General features: G+C 37.8%; 1 protein-coding gene across 1 annotated transcript in view; it reads left to right on the top strand.

Moving 5' to 3' along the window:
- Window positions 1–21,710, top strand: part of LOC106940531 (neuroblastoma-amplified sequence-like) — a 35,813-nt gene extending 14,103 nt beyond the window's left edge. Inside the window, exons 6-8 of the mRNA XM_015023292.1 lie at window positions 15,535–15,674; window positions 20,005–20,152; window positions 21,531–21,710. Of these exons, the coding sequence (XP_014878778.1) occupies window positions 15,535–15,674; window positions 20,005–20,152; window positions 21,531–21,695 (453 nt within the window). The 3' untranslated portion in view covers window positions 21,696–21,710. The remainder of the gene's footprint in view (window positions 1–15,534; window positions 15,675–20,004; window positions 20,153–21,530) is intronic.
- The last annotated feature ends 2,124 nt before the right edge of the window (window positions 21,711–23,834 follow it).

Genomic DNA, 23,834 nt, shown 5'->3' with positions numbered 1-23,834 from the left:
TCATGTTCACAGCTCAGCTGCCACCCAGATTTAATCCATGCAGGAGCACATTCACTCACGCTTACTATTTTATTCATTACATTTTTTTTTTCTTTTAATATGAGCAACTTTTCATTGTGTCAACGGCTCAGCTGAAAGCTGCAGAAGATTAATCATGCAGGCTCCTGCCACCCATACGCAGAGCTGCCACTGATGGCAGCCAGTTGCCCTGAAGCTGTGCTACAGATTCAGTCGGTACTGACCCCATCGCGTCTTGTTGCAGCTAAAAGACAAAGAGCCAGAGGAGCAGAAAGAAATTGCTTCAGGAGAAAAAAAAACAGTCAATTGAGTAGAGTATTTGACAAGGGAAAAATCAGGCAGAATCGGAGTTGATATTATTCTTCTTCTGAACCCTTGGGTCCTTTACTAATCAGCACAGCTTCCTTCTAACGATGTCCCACAGGTTACCTCAGGGCCAAAGTCCTATTCAATTTATTCAGTTGTCTGTACTGCTCACCTGCAGCACCGGTGCAAACAAACAAGCTGTGATGGCTGCTGTATTTTTTATGAAAGCTATTAGATATTAACACTTTGACCTAAAATGAAATGCAAGAGTAAAATAGAAACACCTGCCTAGTCACAGCACGCTTGCAGATGCTCACAAAGTCAATGTTTTATTTTCTTGATTTTGTTCAAATATGCAGCAATTTGTACTTCTGAATTGGATAACCGAAGAGCACTGGCACAGATAATATCACCTCGCTGTTGTGATGTATTGCTTTTCTTCATGCTTCAAACAAGGAGGTGAGATTTTCCTGTCGTTGGAATATTATGCATCTCTTTATTCCTGGCAAATTTGCTAATAACAATTGTTGAAGAATGGATGCAGGAAGGACGGCGCAAATCTTGACCTGGCCATAGTGCTTTCGCATTACATAATGTGAAATGTATATATAAAAAGAAACAAAGCTTGTTTCTTTAGAGTAACATGTACTTCGGCTGCTGGAAACCAAAACATGTAATGAAATTTCCACTTTATATAATGAGGCAATTGGCAGAAACTTTTATAAACAGCTGCTGCATTAGCAGTGTTATAATGTAAAACCAACTTTTTTAGCTTTATATAATGTTCTAATGTTGTTCTCTCATTAAACCTGTTTTATTAGGGTTATCTTCCTTCCATCACTAACCTTTATGCCGGAGTAATATCTTCCACAATCCAGTGTGAAAGATACTGCTTTGATACAGGCTTTCCTGTACGTGGTTTTGCCCAAGACACAAATAATTGATTGGTTTTCCTAAAACCTCGCGCGCTGTCCAAATCCGGAGTGCACTCACTGGTCACAAATTATGTGGATGCCTTTGCTCCTCCGAAGCAAATGGAGACAAGTGAAAAGAAGTCAGCTCTATTAGAGAGCATGAACACAACACTTTCGGAACTAAAGCTGGGTTAGGTTGCAGGACGGCCTTTATGTCGCTGTGGGAAAAATTAATACAGCCTTGAAACACAGAAAGGGCATGAATTCCACTAACTCGCTTAGCTGAGGTCAAAGCAAGCAATAAGGTTGTTTTAAAGGATAATAATCTAAGCTCAACTTCTCCCAGAGGTTCAAAGGGAGAAACGGATAGAACAGTTAGAACAGTGGGAAGGTCCCACGATAGACCTTAGCACTTTGCCCCTCCTCACATAGACATCACTGGTGTCAGCCATTCAAGGATAGCACCTCATCAAATTTAAGCTTTTTGATGAGGTCATGCAGGGGGCATTTCTCATTGTGAGACACGAAATAAATGTTATGAAAGAAAACCCAGGAAGAAAACTCATAAAAATATGGAAGCTGTCTGGGAAACATTTGTAAGCACCAGATGACAAAACAACATAATGTTTTGTCATAAAACATAATGAATGTATGTTTTATAGTTGAATAAACGGTATAATACATGCCAGTCCAAACAAATGTATCACTAGTTTGATCATTTGAAAGATGAGGTTTTAAAATGGGGTCAAATCGCACCTGGTGTAGTTAACATGCATCGACTGAAATAGATTTTCTTCTCTTAAATTTAGCTAAAATAAAATGTAGTTCCAAATAAAGTCGAGTTTATTTGTGGATTGTGCATTTGTAAATGACAACAAAGCAATAAACAAAATAAGAGAAGGGGTCTAAATAAGGTTGAATAATATACAATCTAAGGTTTAAAAACATAAGAGAAAAGTTCAAAAGTTATTGATCACAATCAGAGTGGATACATGAAGAATGGAAATGAAAAAAAAAAAAACAGCAGTGCTAGAAGAGGTGCCCAGCTGCATTGTGTATTCCTACAGATCTGATCCACCTGTTGTGTGCTCCTTCATCCTTCCACTCACCTCTTTGACATTACATCAGTAATTCCTCAGATCCTCACTGTCTGCTTGGCCTCTCATAAGTTTTGTTTTCACCTCAGTTTCTGTTTGGCACCTAAATTCCTCTTGTATATTCTGCATGTGGTTGTGTAAATGATACATTTTTCTCTATATACATGCACTATATATAGAAATGCGCAACGTATAAGTGGATTTTACGCAAGTTAAATGACATCAAAAAGGACTGGATGTAATATTTGATGTGTTGTTATACTCTTAGTGTCATTCATTTATGCTCTGCTTGCCAATAATAGTATGAACTTCGTATTTACAGTACATAAAATTACAAAATGACCTTTTTGCCCCGCTGTCTGAAATTAAGTCAGACAGTTGCATTAACTCATCCTGCCCTTGGTGCCCACATTTGTAGATGTAGTCCAAAATGCTAAAGCTAATTGAGAGGAATAAATATGTTGTGATGATGGAAAAGAGGAAAATGGAGTCAATAAATGTAGTTTTACTGTAAATATTGTCATTCCAATACCAGCTGTGTCAGTGGAAACACCTGCCACATGATTCAGAGCCAAAGCCTCACAAAAAGATGGAATTGGAAAGTTTTCCCTGTATCTTATCTTTTATATATATATATATATATATCTCACCATTCCCATCCATCATTCTTTCTCCCTCATTTAGCATCCCAACACACTACTTAACTGGAGAGACATCTAAAAAGGAAGGTATTAATGAGCCCAATTGAAATGCTGACATTTAGCCAGTTTGGAGGAGGAATGGAGTGATATGGAGAAAGAGGCATCGAGGGTATGAGGGGTGACAGTGGGAATAGATTTTGTGACTTAATTTTGAATGATTAGTCATACAGCAGGGCATCCAAATGCCACCACTGTCAAGATTGGAGGGTCTGTTATGTCTGAGTGCAAGTCTTTGGGAATATTGTGGCCTTTACATCAATGACCACAGTCTACAAAGGGTAATTTCTCTCCGACATAACAAAAAAGAACAAACAAAAACAAAACAAAACAAAAAAAAAACAGATGACGTCAAGCCAAAATGCTGCCATGTTTGTCAAAACTTGTTAATGCGATGCTGTTTCTACTTGGTGTTTAAGGTGAAAGTAGTTATCGTGCTGAATCCCAACACAGTTCTCTCACCAACTACCACATCAGGCCTTAAACAGTTAAATGGAAATCTGCAGAGAGCAGTGAAGTAAATTGAGCCAGGTCACCGCATCAAGGCCTTCACACCTGTGTTTACTTTAAATGTTACTCAGCCCAGAGAGGGATTACAGAGAGAATCACCAGCAGGTGCTCATGCGTGATTGGGTGCATGAAATGTCATCATCTAAGCTCCTCATCGCCCCAATCATTGATTCATGCTACAAGGCCTTTTCGCCCCTGTCACTGTCATGGATCATTTGCTGTGACACACCATTTTGGTGCTGAGCTGTTTGGCCTTGCTGTGTGGTGTGTATGTAATATGGATGAACTGAGCTTAGCAGAACACACTGAGTAGCTGCACTCTGCAGGCCTTCTGGTCTGCAGGTAAACAGCCTCAGGAGCTTGCATACCAAACCTGTCCTCAAACTTGAACTTGCTTTGTGACCAATATTATATTTAACTTCTTTTTTTTTTTCTTCTTTTTTTTTAAATGTCCTTTTTTTAATTGGTGTTACTCTTTAATTTACTTTTCAATCTGTAGCTTCTGAGGCGGTAAAGCTTAAGCTTGCCTTTCCTAGGACTCTGAGTCATCCTGCTTTGGGTTGGTGCTTGCTTTATCTTCATATAAGTAGCAGTTGAGTGGGCAGACCATTTAATCACTAAGTTATTATACATTTTAACTGATTCACCAAATTTCAGATGAGATGTCCAGTGGTTGTCAAAAGTATTCACAGCTCTAAGTCTTTCACCTTTAAAACTAAAGTGTAGCTTGCATTTATATTCAGACCCAATGAGCCAGTACTTTGTACAACTTTCACTACAATTGTAATTTTGTGGTACTAATTTGCAAATTTGCAATTTTATAGTATATTTTCAATGACAGCTTTATTTTGTGTTCAATGCAAAATGTTTGGTTACGTTTTCTGCTTTTATTTTGACATCATTGGAAGTGGGCCACAAATATGTTAGGAAATTCTTCACCCATTTTTTACTAAGGCAAATATCTTACTTGTTTTTCAGGCCTACAATAATGTATTTCCTTCTTTTAAATTAAACTATTGCTATGCTGAGCAGGGAAGAAGAAAATAATTCACAATCATTTTCTTGTTTTTTTTTTTTCATTTTAATTGGGGAAAAAAAAATGTTATGCGCACAGAGTACCTTCAACTTTTGGCCTGCGGTGGAAAAAGTTTGGACATCTTTGAATTTGTTTATTGCACAAAGTGGAAAAAGGAAGAAGACAGAGGACGGCCTCCAAATTTTTCAATCTTACCTCAAATCAGCATTTAGAAACTGGAAACTTTTGACACTGTTGTGTGTCCCAATATGACTTTTATTCCAAGAACACACCTAAACTGATTTTGGAATGGGTAGAGAAGGTTGATATCAAGCTTTTTGAAAGAAATACCTAAAACCTTTTGGTCAAGCCCAGTTCTTTGGCCCATTTGTCAAATATATTACAGTTTAAGCTAGGTCTAATAGTTGGAATAAGTAAGTTATCATTGACTACCAGAATAAGGCAATTTGATTTTTATTCTTCCTGGGGAATCTTAGCTAGAGAATAAGGAAGAAAAATTCCCAAATTCTAACTGTGACATCTGGAGATGGATGAATTTTGGCTATTAAAGTACCCCTATTCAGTCTACCATACATCTTTTCTAAGAAATAATTTTTATTCAGGAAAAGGCAAAATGGTGTCGCGTCTTTTCTTTTTTGTCTGCCAGTGGTTATTTCGATAAAACCGAATGCTACCCGAATGTGAGAAACGTTCTGAATGAAATGGCAAAAATAAGGAAATCTTGACGCATCTAAACACAAATGTTAACTTCATGCATGTAGAAATCTGAATCTTTCTAGTTAAATGGTGATATTTTTCAAATATTTGTGCTGCCACCGTTTAGAAGAGTATGGACATTTAGGTGTCTTCTCAAATGTCCTCAATTTATTCAGACCATTTTAAAACTCTTGGAAATAAAATGTTGTCCATTCTGAGTTTCAATCAGCAGACAGCTCAGCCACAACAGCTTCAACATATCCCAGTCTACCAAATTGCAAATTTTAGTTTGGCGTTTTGCTTCAGATTTTGTAAAAATTCAAACATGAACCCCTGTCCATGTTGGAAAACCCATAGGTGCCTCTCCCTCATGTTTTTCTCTACTTTCATTCTTGTGCAGACTTTTTGTTTTTCTCTACAAGAACCCATTTCAGTCAAAATTTCAGACACTTTTAAACTTTTTTTTTTCCTTAGAAACACTTATTATAGGTATAAATCAAATCTCTAATGCTGTCAGGAAGTTACAAATATGAACCAGAGCCTGTCAGTTGCTAAGAACACTTTGCTGCTGTCATTTGTTCCATTATAACATAGCAGCACTTTTGTAGTTGTCTATCATGGCATGACTATTTTAAAAATGTTCACATTGCAAAGAAGATTGAAGTGCCCATCAATATTTTACAACGTATGCAAGTCAAAATGGGGTCTCGGTTTGAAGGCTCATGTTTTCAGTTTAATAACTGTAAATATTTAGGGTGTGTTTCCCAGAGGATGTGACATGTGCTTCTGTATACTGTTTGTTCTTGCTTGAAACTATTTCCCCTCCTGCCATTTTACAAGACTCCATCTGTTGTATATTTAAAGATTGCTTGTGTGCGACTCTGTTGTGCTAAGATGAGCAGTTTTGGAACATAAAAAGAAGTAAAGAAACTCTGGTATAGAAAAGGACCTTTTCAGCTCCTCTTCTGTCTGTCGCTTTTGCACATTGGAATCATGTATGAGTTCGGTTCTCTGTTTTGCCTTGAGCACCAGACCATGCTGTGACATCTAGATCAAAACCGTGTGGCATCGTCAGGAGAAACTATGTTTCTTATTGGATGCATTTCTAATTTGCATATTGATGTGAAATGAACGCCGGATGTCTGTGGTAACTCAACGTAGTCATTGGGCTAGAGGTTGGGTAAATGAGCGCTATCCAGAATCCAGAAGTGGAAAGAACATAATGACCAGATGCTCCTTTATAAGGTTTTCCGTCAAGAAATTAATCCCACGAGTTGTCAGTGGGATTAATTTCTTGAAATTAATCCCACTTTTTTTTCCTTGATTGAAGTCTGTTAAAAAAATGTATCGAACTGTGATTTTTGTGAACCATTACACCCCTGTTCTAAAATGACAGGCATAAAAAGTGCACTTTGGTGTGCGCTCTAACCATTGTGTGTATTTTCAGATTCCTTTGTTCGACTTACGTTCTTTACATTTGGACAACATCTTTTAGAATAAAAAGGTGTTTCATGTAAAAATAAAAGACATTTTGAAAGTTGAGGGGTACTTAGAGAGGAGTATCTGGACAGAAGAGCAAAGAGAGCACTGTCTGACGAAAGTGAATGAGCCGGGACTTAGGGAGGCGCGGGGGGGCAAGGATTATACATGAGTGCAGAGAAAGACGGGGAAGAGTCTTCCTTTCCAAGTGGATAAATAATAAATGCGATGAGCTTACGGCCGCAGTCTCTTGCAACAGATCAGGGGTCATTGTCGTGATAGCCAAGCCTCGGCTGTGTTACCACGTGTTTTGGCAGCTTTTATCTATCCCCCGCGGCTCTTTGAGAAAACTTTTATTTATGCTCTGTTTTTAACTTGGAAGCCTGGAGAGAGAAGCACAACACTTTGTCAACTCGGTGGGATCACAGATGATTCAGTCACCCAAAAAAAAATGGAAAAGAAAGCAGAGGGGAGGCTGCACAATAAAATAAACAAGTAAAGACAGGATGTGGAGAGAGAGACAGACAAGAGGAAAAATGAGGAGAAAATAGCCGGAGGACAGTTGAAGTTATAGGAGTGGGCAGCACAGTGCCAGACAGGGTTGGAGAAAGATGAAGAAATCTCAGATGAAGGAGGAGGGGATAAGGATGCTTTTGTTCATAATCTGTTTTGGCAAGTTCCTTTTCCTTCATGGCACCAGGTAAAGCTCTCGTTTTGTGAGTCTGCCTAAGCGCTATCCGCACTTGTAAATAGCTTGAATTAGTCTCATAAACAAAGCCCTGCACTGATTTCATAGAACCAAAAATTGCATGAATAAGACAGATTGGTTTACAAAATGATTCATATCTCTAGAATTTCCTCACAGCTTGTCATGTTACAACTACAACCTTCAATGTATTATACTGGCAATTTCATTGATATATCACAAAGCGCGTAATTGTGAGGCAAAGATAAAAACAGGCTTGGGTTTTTCTTTTTCTGTTATTTTACCACAAAAACATCTGAAACGTGTGAAATGTTTTTTTTGATTCAATATCTGTATTCGTAGCATCTTAATGGCTGTGCATGTATGTATTTATGCTAGAAGGTGCAGTTTTTCCCAGTCTCAAGTCTTTGGCAGCTACTAATTGGTTTCCTTTCAGGCTCCATCCATCTTCACGTCAAATCAAGAGCACCATCTTCCACATGTCTGCTGTGTCCCATGCGTGACTTTCGACAAACTTTAAATGAAACTTCTTGTGGCTTTCTCTTAACATTGCCTTTCTTCTCACCACTCTTCCACAAAAGCTGGATTTGTAGAGAGCACAGCTTATAGTCCATATGATTCTCACAACTGAGCTCCAGATCTCTCCTCTAGTTACTGTAGTTACTCGCAAACTTCAGTGTTCTTCACAGAAGAGCTTAAATTAAATTACACACAGTGTGATTTAGTAATTAGGTGATTTCTGAAGGCGTTTGGTTGCTTTCTCAAATTATGAAAACCATCACTTCATTCCCTTCCACTTGCCTACCGAAACACAAAGATTTTCTGGTTGTAATGCAACTAAATGTAGCAAAATTTAAGGAATATTGCTACATGTAATGGTATTATTTCGAGAGTCCAAGCTGCAACACTGTGTTTAGCAGAAAGCCACATATTTTTACATTTTAAACATCTTCCTTGATTATTCATCTGACACATATGAGCATTTATCATTTGAGAAAAGCCGGCATCCTGCCGCAAATGGATTTAATATTAAAACATAATGCTAAAAAGGAAGCAGATAAATCAAATTCATACAATTTTTATTCACACAGGCTTTTTATGTTGAGCTACTCTCTGTTTTAAAAGCTCTCTTGTTCATTCTTACACTCTATGTATTGTTGCTTTCTTGCCACTCCCCTTCTGTGTTCTGTCATCCAAACTCTTCCCATCTCTTATTTTCTTTCTTTCTCGAGGCATGCACCATTATGTATACTCCTGTGTCGTGTTATACAAGGCAGATCCTCCCCAGACATCAGCGAGAGCAAAAAGGAAATATAGCGAATCGAGGGAGGGAATAGGAAGCTGTATTTGTTTGTCATTGCACTTATCCTGTCATGTCTTACCCTGCTTACATTGGAGTGTCTCTGTGTTTGTTTTTCCCCACAGGTGCACGTGTCTTTATCTTTGTACTTATGCTTTCTCTGCATGTTTTATGTGTTTCACTTTCAAATCGTAATAAACCCTCTGCCTCCCTCTCGCCCTCGGGGTAATGCCATCTTTGGCGTTTGCTTTTCTTTGCGTTCGTTTTTGTCTGAAAAACTGAAGTCTCTCATCCCCGTCACTTCCTTCCAGCTTCGCTAATTTTCGCCCTCCCTCTCCCCTTGTGAAGAGTGTGACCTCTGCAACTTTATTCTGCCCGTCGCTGGGGACATTAGCCGGCGCAGGTCAATGAATATTGATGAGCTCACTCAGAGCCCACTCAGTAAAGGCCAGACGCAGAGATGTCTATGTCCTCCGGCTCCACTGCCGCTCCCAGTCCGATACACTGACAAGCGTGTTCTCTCCTCTCTCTCCCTTCCCTTTAGTTCCTCTGCCACTCAGGTCAAGGACTGGGATAATTGCCAAGTTGCTGAGAACATTATCAGGCAGTTTTGTTGACAGGGGCAAAGGTTCACTTCTGTTTCACTACAAGCTTATAAGAATTCAGAAAGAAAAGTGCATCTTTGACTTGAGTTTGATTTTAGCAGCACCACATTAGCCTACTTTGTTGATGTGATGGGCGTAAATAGAGATAAATGAGCCTAAATAGATATAAATGACTTCCTGCTTCAACCTTGTTCCTGCCATGCGAATAGGAGATAAACCTCTGTTGTATCTGCTATAAATGTTAAATCACAAGGTTTTTGCTATTTACAGCTTTTTCTCACTAGCATTTTAGAATATTTATTCATGCAACATCTGAATGAATTTAATTTTTTTTTTTAAGGTGCCTTGAAATGACATTTGTTGTGAATCGACGCTATATAGATAAACTGAATTGAACATCTTTTTGCACTGTTGCACACTGACGGTCCTAAGCTTTCTCGATAAATACAGTCTGCCCAGTCACTTCTTGTGGACTGCATCACTGTTCTGTCTCCAGCCCAGTCAGCTGTCCTGGGTAACTGATCCAAGAGGGCAATAAATATTGGTGTATATGTGTCAGTGGAGCTTAAGAGGGAGTGGGGACTATCTCAGAAACCTACGTAGGTTCCTGAAAAGCTTCCTGCAGTGAAAACCATATTTCTCATTTACGTTTGACTGCAATAAACAGGTACTGAAGTATTTTTCTTATTAATGTTTGGGTCATGAAAGATGACCAGAAAGAACACATGGCGTGTGATGTTTTTTTTGTTTGTTTGTTTTTTTTTTCCTGCTGGTCTTTCGGTCTCTGTGGGAAAGTGTCTGCACTGAAAATTGCTGTGGAATGCATCTCCTGCTTCCTGACCTTCTTCTGAAGTTGGCTCCCCCTCATAAATTTACATAATAGCTTTAAATATTTTATTAGGCCTTTCTAAACTCTGTTTAGGCTTCTGAAATGTGCTCTAGGTGCGTAGGTAATAAAAGACACAGACAGAAGTCACAGCTTGATGAATTGCAGAAAATATGTGGGAGTTGCAGAAGGTAAAATGCCTCATCTTATTGATGTAGAAATGTTTGCTTACATTGCTATATATAACTGTCAGATTATTATTTTTTCACATATGCCACTAGATATTTTATTAATTGCGACGCCTCTACTGTTTATATAGATTGTCAGAATCAGTGGCGTTTCCACTAAAGCAGTGCTCCCAAACATTAATCCACGCAAACTAAAGCTTTTTTTTTTTTTGCATTTTGGTCCAGACTGATTCAGTCCTTGGCAGTTGCTGTAAACCATCATAGGTTAATTTAAAGGGAAGCACTCCAAATTTAGTACAGTCAGAGAAGGCTTTCAGCCACTCTAGACAGCATTCATGCAGAACAGACTTCCTTTTTCTGCTTTAGTAGATGACCTTAAAACACCTGAGGAGGGATGGTGGAAAAGCTCGAGAAACTGTCAGACCAAAGGTTTGTGTCACTGTGAGATTCTCACAGTAGAATGTACCTTAATATTAACTCATGGCTTTTCAATAAGACATATAAAATTATCCCATTGCTTTGTTTAGTTTAGTCTTGTTGAATTGATTTGATTGTTGCATGTTACAGGCTTAAATGAATCAATTTTGTGTTCTGACATTTACCAGTATCTATTAGAAAAGCAACAGTTTCCATGACAGGACAGATGCTAGAAATAAAAAAAAAAAACTGAGCAAAAACCAAATTGGTAAGAGTTTAATTAACCAGTCTTAAAATTTTAAACATGTCAGTCGAAAATTTACATTATACATCAACTTTAACATTAAGCTTTTACTTTTAGTATATTTTAATGAGCTTATGCCCTGCAAATTTGGCACCGATTAAGGGAATACAAATTCCTGTCTCACAGCCAATTTCCAGCTACTTTAGCTTTGCCTCTTCTGAATACAATGGAAAACCATCAGTGACAGCAGGATTTAAAAGTAAATAAATAGATTATTTACAAAGAACTGTCCCCATAGATCATAAATATGTGCCTCACATCTGTTTAAGCTTTCAAAGCAGGTTCTTGCTTATGATGCTTACCCATCCAGACACAGACTATTGTTGGTATTCATTCCCCTAGTGTGTGTCAAGAATTATCTACAATTTTACCTTCATGTGTCACATATACATGAAAGCTGTTCATATTTAAAAGAGCTTAGCTGAGCTCATTGAAGTTTCAGTATTCGTCCTGAGAGAGCCTGCTTTTCAAGAAAACACTGAGATTTGGGGGAAATTATTTCTCTGCGTTTTATTAAAGTTCTTGCATTCACTTGATTCTTTCCAAGTCTGTGTAAAGCTGTTTGCCTACATTAATTATCCTCGTTATGCTTTGGTGGTTGTGTGCATTTCCTCAAAATAAACTTATAATATCCTGCCAGGTTAAAAGAATTGAAGCAATGTGGAAGTGTATTAATCTGTAATCTATCGGACTTCACGCAATTGGATAATAATGAAAATGTTGTTTCGTATGGCCTTGTTAAATGTTAAATGAATATAATATCAGGTTAGATGTGTTTGTGTGCACTACTGAGATCTCACCTTCTGTCTATACTCCCATCTATCTCACACTTACCCATGAGAACACTAAAATTACTTTAAAAAACATGTAATTCTTGTGTATCTCTTCCTCCACATCTGCGCAAACACATTAACTTCTTTGTCTTCGTATGTAATAATAAACAAACTAGGCCAATTGATTTTTTTTCCCACATGCACGAAGAGACTGTGTTAAAGGTCTGTGCCCCCGCTTTTGAGAATCAACCATTCTTACAGTAATCATATTTAACACTCCAGCTCCTGTGTCTAGTTTCTTTTTTTTTTACTTTTTTTTTGACTAAAAAAAAAAAAAAAAAAAGATGCCAAAGATCAATGAAGTGGCTACTGGTAGCTGTTTTTTTTATTTCAGCCATTTTCTGTGCACTTAAGGCATTTTTCTGCCCACCTTTGGCTCTCCTTATTCCTTTTCATCCTTCTGCTGAAAGCAGGGTTAACTGTAGTCATGGTGGAAAAGCGTGAAGTAGTAGATTTAATTTACAAGCACTGTTTTCAGGGTCAGCACAGTAAATAAAATGGGTTTCATCCTTTTCATTCAACTTTCCTTTCATGTCTGTCTCCATGCTCTGTTTAACCTTCAGTCTAGCTGAAGTTTGTTAGTTTAAAATGTAATGTTGTTTCCCTGTCTGAGCAAGCATATTTTTTGTTCTTTTTTTTTTTTTTTTTATTTATTTTTTAAAGTATTTGGTATCACAATATGTTAGCAACAGCAACCATAGGATTTTTTGAGAAACAAGAACAAATTGTTTAAACTATTTACAGAGCACTATGCAAAGAATAAAGGAACAAACTCCCTATGCCAGTTTTAAAGCAAGATGAAGACGGTGTGAAATAGAAAATACTGAAACTTCAGTAGTCTGATAAACATCCAGACCTCAGCCTGATTAAAACGCAGACGCTATGAAAGCTGTATAAACAAATTCATACAAACCTTACTGATCTGAATGTTCTAAAGAATTCTCTTCCAAAAATAATGACTGATGGTGTAAGAAAGGTCTTTCAAGATACTGTAGCTAACTTAAAGTAGAGCACTATCACAATATTGAAAAAGATGCAACACAATAATGCCTAAAAACTCCATAATGCAACGCAATACCTCAAACCAAGTCCCAAACATCATGTTAAGTCATAAAAGGAAAAGAAGTTCCTATTTGTAGTATTTCCATCTGATTTCAAGTCATCACCAATCCAGCCAAATGAATTTTAGAGTCCACTGAGTTTCCTGTTGTTAAGCCATGCCACAGTAAGGTTTCCCAATACAGTTGATGCAAAAGCTTAACAATGTCTTCTGTGTGAAAAATAGTTCTTAAGTCATACTTTGCAGCAGCCATAGAGAGGAGGAATCATGTTGAGAAGTCAATATTTGTGACTCGTCAAACAAAAATAATACTGGTTGGGAAAAATAATTCTGCAAATTCATCAATAAAAGCCGATTCATCTTGAGACATAATCTTAAAAGGTTATGGAGACAAATATTGTTGCGCTCCAAAATTCAACAAAGTTTTTGGAAGCACCAAATATCCAGGTCTAGTTACACTTGTAGACTGATAAATTGAAAGTTATAGTTCTTGGTTCAACTGGCAAATCAAAGCGCAATTTTAGTGTAGGCATAAAATAACCTTGTAAAAAAAATATAACCAACAGTGCAAAGCTCTATAGATGTATTTTGCCATAAGGCTTCTATATTATTTTTGAAGTATAAAAAGTTAGATCCAGACACTATTCTCAAGTGTAGCATAATGAAACCCAAACCATACAATCATAATACGTTCCCTGTAGGCAAACATGACAATATAGAAATGCTATTTTATGGGAATAGTTTTTGGCTACTGGTGGCAGAGGAAGTAGCCAGGATGGACAGAATATAGATTAACCTGGAACATCAACAATTAAATTTTTCAGAAACTGACCTGAGTTGGTTAGAAAATTGCAAACTGAATACCAAAATGTGGCAAGCTTGTAGGCCCTTTTAAAGACTTGGATATTTCATTGCTGCCTAAAAATGATAATATATAAAACAAAACAACATTGGTCATTGCATAGATTTGAGTGTAGAATAAAAATTAGTTCATAATGACTAGAATACATGTATGTGGTGGTTTGGTGCTGATTGATTAAAAATACACGTTTGGGAAGATCTAATTTCCACTTCATGTGTAATTATAATATTAGCTGCCCATTCCTGCCCCACATCCCTTGTTCTTGTTGCCCTGCTGCACCATGTTCATTGTGCACCGCAAAAAACTGTTGAATTTAATCACCAGGCACAGGTAATTGCAGTCCTCACTTATTAAGAGGATATAAGCCTCATATCTCTGTGGTAAATGGGAGTGAATCAATTATCAGTTGACAGAAGGTCAGATCTGGTGTGTGTGAACTTTTATAAGAATGTTGTGTTCATCTTTGTCCATGCAAAATAATGTAGCCATTGATAGTTTAATGCATCTTTAGTTGCAACGAAAACTACTGTTGCAAAGAACTTATAACTTAATGTTCTAAAAAGTAATCCTAATGTTATCCATGTCCTTAAACTTTCAAAGATAAGGAATAAGCATGGCGGTAAAAGTTATAAAATGCTTCTGCGATAAGAAGACGTACAGTGTTCATAAAGCAGAAATACTGATTAACACGCTCTGGTTTGCAGATGACATTCACTGATGGATTTGATAGCCTCAGATTAGGGCTTTTTGCAGGTAATTAAAATTCTGCTTCTGTTTCTCGTCTGACCTCCATTTTTGAAGGGTCTCAAGTTTAAGCTCTGCTCGTTTATTCCCCTGCCCAACTTTATGAGGAAAATGACTCCAACACAAGATATAGATCTGTTGTGCAGCCAGTTAGTTTTGCAAAGATTTTTTTTTTTACTATTAAAAAGAGAAGCACAACAAATATGGAAGCATAAATCATTTAAAAAAAGAAAAAATTTTCTCTCCAGATATAAAACTATTGCACAATTCACGAAGCAGTATGCAATAAATGCACTAGGAAGTGAACCTGAACATCAAGTCCAGCAAAATGGGAGCAAATTTGCAAATTTTGTGAGTTGCTGGTTGCAATCCAGGTTGCAGGAGTTCTCTATTTAGTCAGTAACGCATTCAGAAGTGATCTGAGATAAAGTTTTAACTCGATTATTATTATGCTTGTCATTATTGGTGAATACCACATTCTGGTTTACAGAAGCATAATTCAGAAACCCTGAGAACAACTTCTGATGCAAAAATTAATAAAATGGCATTTCTAAGTCAGTGTTTGTTTCTAGAGTTGTGTGGCCCACGTTGGCTACTTGGTCGAGTAGCTTTGTCATATTTGTTTTTATTCGTTTAAAACAATTCTTCTCCATCTTTCCAGTGAAAACGTTACTTTTTGGGGTATTTTTCCTCCTCATTTTGGATTGTGGGCAGCTGATTTCCGATTCTTGTTTTTGCTTTTGGACAGTGGTTATGGTGCAAAGCAACAAGACAGTTTTTTTTTTTTTTTTACAACCTGGAGCAGCAGATCAACATCTCAAAAGCTCAAACAGTACCTGTATTATTGAATCGTATGTGTAAAATCCTAAATCTGTACACCTGGTTTGGCTCTCAGGGTGTTTTTCTCTCCTCACCTTCCCCTTTTTCGCCTCCAGGTCCAGGTAGAGGATGTGGAGGATGAAGACAAACGGTATGCCCTTTTCCAGGAGATGTTGGATGGAGCGCAGAAGTGGGAGGACTTTCAGTTGCTCATGCTTCTCTTGCAAGCATGGCCACCCATGATGAAAGATGAAGTGTAAGTTTTCTTTTGTAGCATCTGCAGCTCACTGATGGTCTTCTGCACAATGGCATCAACAAATAAAAGTAAAAGTAAATAAAAGTGTGCCCGGATCTTAAAAGTGAATGTTTGGTTTTCAGAAACCATTACCACATCAGACGTTGTGACTTTGGTGAGAAAGTGTCCATGACCTTTAAAACATTGAAAGATGAAGTAATGTTATTCCTTTGTTATAACAGCACTGCTCAAGGGGTTTTAAACTGTGTCTTATTAAAGTTAATCTGCAAATGTGGCCAAAAATACTACCCAAAACAATAGAGGAAGCCAACCTGATCTGATAAATCTCATTTTCCAGTAAATGTAAGATGTTTATCTGGGGAGGATGCACAGAGGGACGAAGACCATCTGGCAGAGGCAGCATGTTCTCTGGCTAGGGTTTTGATATAGCACTTTATCACATTGGGCCATTTCTGGGCACAGCTTCACTCTGCCACAAAATGTTTGAATAAAGTTTCAGCCAGAAGAGTTTCTTTTCAGGCCAGGCAAACAAAGAAAAAAAAAGGGTAGTGTATTTTTCATACAGGTTAAAATTTTTCATTTCGAGATGTTTAGAAATGGCTTTATATGCAGTGTTTGTTGTTCTACTTACCTAAAGCTTGCTATATTTATCCTTAGAGGGACTTACTTTGACTTTTAAATTGTAGACATTTTTGTGTTTCCAGGCCATTTTCCCTACTGTTTTTTTTTTAAGTTTAAAAACTATTTACAATAAGCTGAGTGATAGATGAGAACTGACGTTTTGAGTTGTGATTGACATGCATTCTTATAGAGCTGTACAGGCGCTATGGGTGACTGCAGCACAGAAAAAAAAAAAGAACTGTTGTCTACTAGCGGCAATATTTTGACAAATAATAGGCAACATAGGCAACGTATATAATTTTGCAATAAAAACTGAAACAGTTCTAAAGAAGTAATTGTTTACACTTTGTCACTCAGAAAAAAAAGCATCAATGGGGAGGATAACAAACCTTCATCAGGTTTTTAGTTTTTTATTATTATTATTATTATTGTTTCTCAATAGATGTTGTAGACTGCATTTGCCTTTTTTAGAAATGGCACCAAGTTTTTGTGAAACTTGGAGAAGTAAGGCAAAAATAGTTTTTAGATGCATATTTAGAGTACATAAGCCATCAGGTGTGTTAGTGTTTTACACGATTCCGTTTAAAGATTATAAAGCAAAGGCACACATTGACAATTTTTAATGGGTTTCTTTTATTCAATTCGTTTTCCTTTCACTGAGTCGGTTCTGTAATTTGTGTCTTTAATCACCCACAGACACACTGGGAACATGAAGTTGAAAAACAGAGACTATCTGAGCCTTAGCAAAAGTTGCCTCTAATATTGACAAATCCCTGATGATGAGATTGCTTGTCTCCCGCTCTGTTGTCCTCGATTAACAGCGGGGTGGTGTTCTAACGAACGCAGGGACAACGCATAGTTAAGACTTCAGCGTGGAGCGTCGCTCGAAAGGCTTCGATCTGCAGTTTAAGTTAGACATTTCCACATGTTGTGTGTCTGTGCATTTACTTGAAGATCAAAAATATGAACCTGTCAGCAGTCACTGTGGGTATTATGATCTGTAGAGTTATTACACTCACACTTGAACTGAGATTTCTGAAAGTCTGCCAACATTTCTAAATCCAGCCTTATTCTGACATTCAGAGCAACTTTGCTGTGTAAGTTCAACTTGTTGTTATCTTCAGTCTTTGTTGTAGATGCCTGAAACAATAACATACATCTCGTTTTTCTTTTCAGTAGCTTCTTATGCCTTGTGTACTTTTTTTTATTATTTATAAAAGTGATGTCAGTGTAACCTGACGATGTTTACATATGGTGTGTTCAAGGATTTGAAAAAGGTGGGATCTCTCGATTCCAACCAGCTGATCCCTGATAAACTGATTAACCGTCAAAGCCAATGGTTCGACATCTGGTTCATTGTAACATGCTTTTGTTTTTGGAGGGTTTTTTTTTTTTTACATTTGGAAATTTAATATTTACGTTACAGAGCGCTGCAGGGATGAATCTGTACATGTCTTAATAACTTTTTATGACCAGCCTGCAGCTTTCAGCACCACAAGTCCCGTCTCTAGTACACTCCAGTTGATAAAGGCGGCAGAAGCTCCTGTGGATGGGGCCATAAGGTTTTGACAGTGGAGGCCCATATACGCTGTAATTCCTTCACCGGAGCTGCAGGTGAACCCCCTGATTTCCTGAAAGGGTAATAGGGTCACTTTAAAAGCTCATACTGTGGAAATAGCCCATTAGATGGAGAATCAATTCCTCCTAGCACTCAAGAATGGAGACAAATTGTTCTGCCTGACTCCAGCTTCTGTGCTGAGCTTTGTACAAAAGAAGTTGGAGAGCTGGGATTAGGTTTAGACAACACAGCTGCACTCTGCCTTTGACTGGAACGCCTCTGACTTTTAGCGCATTATAACCGTCAGACTGCTGAGGCTGTCACGATCGCTTCTTCTAACCCCAGTTTTGTCGCTGCCCTGTCAGATTTAAATAAAACATCAAGCTGATTGCGTGTTTAAGAATTCGTTTAAAAACCAGTGATGCTTTCACACTGAATGAAACACGGTACGTGTGTGTGTGTTTGTGTGGTTAGAGTCAGGACTTTCTTCAGTGCGACTACAGAAGGGTGTTGTTTGGATGCCGAATTAAGAGCGGAGCTTATCCTTTGGTTTGTCCACAATCTTTGAGTCATGATTCAAAACATGGATTGAGGCTGGCTGTGACTCGCATTGCGCCTTGTGACAGATTTGGCGAGAGCACAGACACTCGCAGTGTCATGCTGCAGCATCCTTCTCCTGTCTGTTATTTTAAAGCTCAGAGTGTTGTGTGGCAGCGCCATGAGTGGACTCTGTTTGTTCCCATGGCCGCCTCATGCAGAGGTGAAACAGCTGCTCAGGGCGAGAAACTCGGGTTCTCACATAAATATTTAAAGGCCTCAGCACCACTTAATTTTTATTTATTTTTTGTAATTCTCTTTCTGTGGCTTGATTTAGATGCAACAAGACTTTTGTTTTGTATTATCCAACTACACTCGCCAACATTTGATTGGCTCAGCAAAATTTTCTTTATATGACTTTCATCTGACATCATGTCATCAGAATTTAAATACCTGTCTCTGAAAATTGACTACGGGTCTTATGGTGTTTTTTTGGGGGTTTTTTTTCCCTCGTCTGACTGAAGTTTGTGTTGGGCAAGGATCTGCTGGCCTTGGTAGGAGCTAATCTGTTACTGTGGAGGCATTGTTGAAGGTTGTAAGAAGCTCATAAGAGCATGTCAACATAGTGATCCCTGTCAGTGTTGGCAGCTGTCCTCTGGTGTGTAAACACACAGGAGAAGGATGATGCTGAGTGTAGGTGTTTAATATTTACCGCAGGGGGTGGAGGGTTTAGTCAAACATTGTCTTCATAATGTCATGGCCAGAATTCATTAGTTTATTTACAAACCTCCTGATCATTCTAGCTGCTTTCATGCCTGCCTTGTATTTTTTATGCTGCTTTTCTTCATTTTTTTTTTTTCATTATGCATAACGTATGCCATATGGTGCGCAAACTGTAGTCATCTGCTTTAATCCGGTCTTTGTCTAACAGGATTATCATCTGATGTCATAGGACTGCAAAGAAAAGAATGAATACTGTAGCAGTTCACTGGTTTGAGGTAGTGAGATATTGTGTTAGCTTTACAACACAATATATGATAGCCCTAAGGTTAAAAACACAATAACATCAAGCAGCATCTTTACAGAAAATGCAGCAAAATGAAAAGTCATCTACATACTTTTTTCACAAAACTCAATATTTCATACAGTGTAGTCAAATACGCTGGATCACTGCTGGGGATTGTACATAGTACTTAGGTTTTAGAAACGTAATTAACAAAAAAAATCTTAAAATTGTATTTATGCATTTTTGATTGTTAAAAAAAGATGCCCTGTTCTTTTTTTTATTATTATTATTATTATTATTATTATTTTTGATTCAAATGAGGTACACGCAAGTCTGTTTTTCCCTGTTCTTTTCTAAGAAGAAAATTCAAAAGCTACGTTCTCCTGTAATGGGCTTTTTGAAAATGTTTTTTTTTTTTTTTTAGTTGTGTCCTGTTAGGGCTGGCATTTTAATAAAGCTATTTGAGCTGCAGCGAAATATGCTTTTTCTTCATTTCTATACCTGCCTTTTTAATCAAGCTTTTAAATTATCGCAATATTGTTTATAGAAAACACAAGCTTGTGGGTATAATACTGCACACAATACATTCATCTTCTTTTTGTCTGCAGGGCCCAGTCAGAGCGTAACCCCTGGGTGATGCTGACCTCAGCTCTGCTGACCCGCTGCCAGGCCTCAGAGGGCACATTAGACTTGGGTCAGGAGTTGGTCTCCATGGTGAGGTCTCTTTACAAGACCAAACACAAGCTCCCTGTGCAGGTAACAGGCCAAACTGATGCACTATTTTTTGTTGTTGTTTGTTTATGGTTTCTATTTTCCTATAGTTGCCCAGACTTGACAGTAGCAGTGGATAATGTTGAAGGAAATGGCATAACAATGTTGCATGATTTCCTGCAGCAAAGAAATATGGAAATGCGCTGTATTGTCATGTACACCCGTGTTGAGACCACTGCTTTTATAAGACCTTGAAGAAATAATCAGTTTTTTTTTTCATATTAATTTTGCAATGCCAAGTTTCTATGTGTTTTAGTGGGATTCTATATGTCATATGAACATAAAGTAGTGCATAATTATAAAGTGAAAGGAACAGTATACTTCCAGATAAGCTGTGGATTTCTGTAGCTCCTCCAGAGTTATCACACCATTTCAGTTTACAATTATGCACATCTTTTGATCTGGTCTTTCGCATAAAATCCCATTAAAACAGATTAAAATTTGTGGATGTAACATGAAGAACTGTGGAAACGTTCAAGGGTTGTACAATAACATAAAATATATAATTTTCGACTCTCCGAGATAAATCATTACATAATGTTTTCTTTTTTTTTTATTTTGTTCTGTAAAATTATAAATCCAGGACCTGATCTCTTGAAATGCTTGTCACCCCTGCAACTTAGTGAAGTGTGTGGCTTCAGCACATTTTCATTGTCTTTTTTTTTATCTCAGGGTTGCCTTAAGATTGTTTAAATTCAGGCAAACTATGCTGCAACACCTGCATTTTTAGCCCGCATCTTAATACAGGAGCCTAATGCTATTAGACGAGCAACGTGTTAGCATCAGCGTTGTGGTTTTTGCAAAGCATATATTCACCAGAAGCCCTTGACATCCAACGTTCCCGAATGCTATTCGTGCTCTGCTGAGCACTATGCAAGTATCAAGCCAATCATTCAGCCGGTTATTCTGTATGTCTAAGGCCAGCTGACTGTGATATTAGTTTAGCGCTAATGCTATTCAGTGTGAATAGGCTAGTGTCAGCCTGGCTGTCTGATGTTACCGTGGGAAGGAGGGTTGGGAGGTGCAGATGGAGGCCTTTTACTCTGTTCTGAACAGCTTTAATTTGAATTTGCTGAAATGAAACTGCCGAAGCATGAGGGAGTCAGATTGCATTGTGTTATCCATAGATTACAGGATGGGACTGCAACAAGGAGCCAGTGTCTGCAGCACACATCTGTTTGCGTGTAAACCTTTATCGCTGTACAGTATAAGCACCACTGATTAACCTTCACTGTTTCTCCTCTTTTCTCCCCTGTCTTTTGTCCTCTTTTCCTCGCTTTTATGCTGTTGTCTTACCAAACTCATCTCGCACATCACCCTCTCTTTCTGCCCATTCATCCGTCCTCTTTCTCTCCTCCGTCAGTGCATCCGACAAATAGCACACCTGCTGCTCCAAAGCCAGCCGATCCTCCAGCAGCCCGCACTGAAGCTAATGGCCGAGAGCGGCGACGAGCAGCTGCTGCAGCTGACTCTGGATCAGATCAACGGCATGAGCGCAGTAAGTGTCGCTGTAAAAATAAATAAATAAATCTGCAGTGTCTCGTGTTCAAGTTCAGACTAAGCTGTCTGCGCTGCATAGAGAGTAGTTTTGAATGCATTTTTGATAAGTATTCAATTAATTATGCACTTTGAAAATGGCACTATTTTACAGCTTCACTAAACCCAAGATGGTGTTTCAGATTTTTTTGGTTCCCTCAACCATCTGTCAGAGCCCAGATGTTTTTGGTTTGTAGCCTTATAAAAATGCAGAAAATTTTCACATGCTGTGTTGAAACGGAGACTGAAACTGACAAAAAAAAAATCCCAATTTTAGTCAATTAGTTTTTAGTACAACAATTATATTCTTTTGAAAAAGAATCCAAAGGTTCTCTACAGTTAGATAATGAGAATTATATTATGACCTTAATATAATTTCGGTTTATGCTTGACTGGTTCTTTTTTGAAAACATGTTTTGCACCTTGATGAAAAAAGTTGGTTGGTCCACACATAGTCATTTTGCAATGATTTGGTCAATTTAAACCACATATTGGGCACTATTATAAAATCCTGGCTAATTATAGCCACTTGGAAAGCATTTTGTCAGATTTGTTTAATTTATTGTTGCACCAAAAAGAAAAAAAAAAAAACTTCCAGGAAAAATCATCGATCATTAAATTAATCTTCCTCCTGTGCACTATAAACATTAAAGTTGTCTTTTTCAATCTCAGAACTGAATAGCCTCACACACACTTCCTCTGTGTCTGAGACAAATCTGCTTTTGAGCTTGTGCTGTCCTCTTCATCAGCATTTCAAAACCCATTGGTAAAAAGTCATATTGCAGTGCCAAAAGCAAGTGAAAAAGGCATAGTGGCTTACAGTCCAGAAATCATGGAATAGATACTGAGAGGTTCACTTTGAAAGCACAGTCCTTGTAATTCCAAGATGCATGCTGTTTTTTTCTTTATTTGAAGGCTGAGCCTTCTGGACAGTCTTCATACACCACAGTTGTGCATCAGCAAAATAAAATATTGATTATTTCTTGCAGAAATAAAGTTGTTGTAAGATTCCAGATGGGCAGAATTTTGCAGCTGGATCAATGTTTGGGCTTCCCCCGCCCCCATCAACAGCGGCCTCACATCCAGTTCAGTTTCACTTTTTACAAGCACACAACTCTGACTAATAAGCAGACAGTACAAATATTTTCAGACCTCAACCTGAGGAGTCAAAAACATAGCCTTTCTGTTCTTTGTTTTTTTGTTAAAGCATCCTTGGGATACATTCCAAAAAGATTAGTCTAACATTTATATAAAGCAGTCTTCTTCCATTTGCCTATGTTTTACATTTTGAGAATCCATGCTCGGATAAGGATGTAATCTTTTAAGAACGTGCTCTCCACGGTTCCTCCAATCAGATAAGCAGTTGTCATAAAGAAGGCCTCTTAGACTCTGTGGACCCTCGCTTTATTCCTACATCAGATAAGAGAAAGCCTCAAAATTAACTGACTAAGCCTGTATTAAATGAAAAGATCAAGCTCCTATTTCGTTAGACCTGCTTTTACCCCACAGTGACATAAGACAATAACTGAGGGAACTCGTTTAGTATGAGAGAAACGAGTTTAGAAAAAAAATCCGGTTTTAAAGTGGGAGTGAGAATAAGGCAACGGGCACTCGCATGATAATCAGTGAGTGCCTGATTATCATGGACACAGTGGTGTTTGTCTCTGACTTGCAGCACACTGTACTATGAAAAAGTGTGTGTGCCTACATAATTTTTGTTTATGCTATTATGTCACACTTAAATGTTTCAAATCATTTGATTTAATTGAAAAAGCAGTTTTCAAATGCTAGGTTTGGTTGAAATGGAGGCGGGGGGAAAAAACGCTCTCCAAAACTAACTGGATGTGTTTGATAAGCGTTCTTCCTTTTTTATTAAATGAAGTAATCAGTTCAAAACTACATTATATATGTATACAGGTTATCTTTGTCTGATCATTTTTAATGATCTGAAACGTGTGACATAAACGCAAAATCAGAACCAATCTGTGAGGAAAGTATTGCTTTCTGCCATCGTTGCATGTGTTTATTCCAGTATTTTCTATACATTGTAGAAAAAAATATTTCTCCTTTGTAAATAAAGATTTAAAAAGTATCATAAATGAAGGGTAAGAGCAAATCTGAATGTATCAGG

The sequence above is a fragment of the Poecilia latipinna genome, unplaced genomic scaffold, assembly GCF_001443285.1.
Source record: "Poecilia latipinna isolate Pla-1442-1.1 unplaced genomic scaffold, P_latipinna-1.0 Scaffold3268, whole genome shotgun sequence".
Lineage (NCBI taxonomy): Eukaryota > Metazoa > Chordata > Actinopteri > Cyprinodontiformes > Poeciliidae > Poecilia > Poecilia latipinna.
The sequence above is the reverse complement of the archived record's forward strand: the minus strand, read 5'-3'. Positions and strand labels throughout refer to the sequence as shown.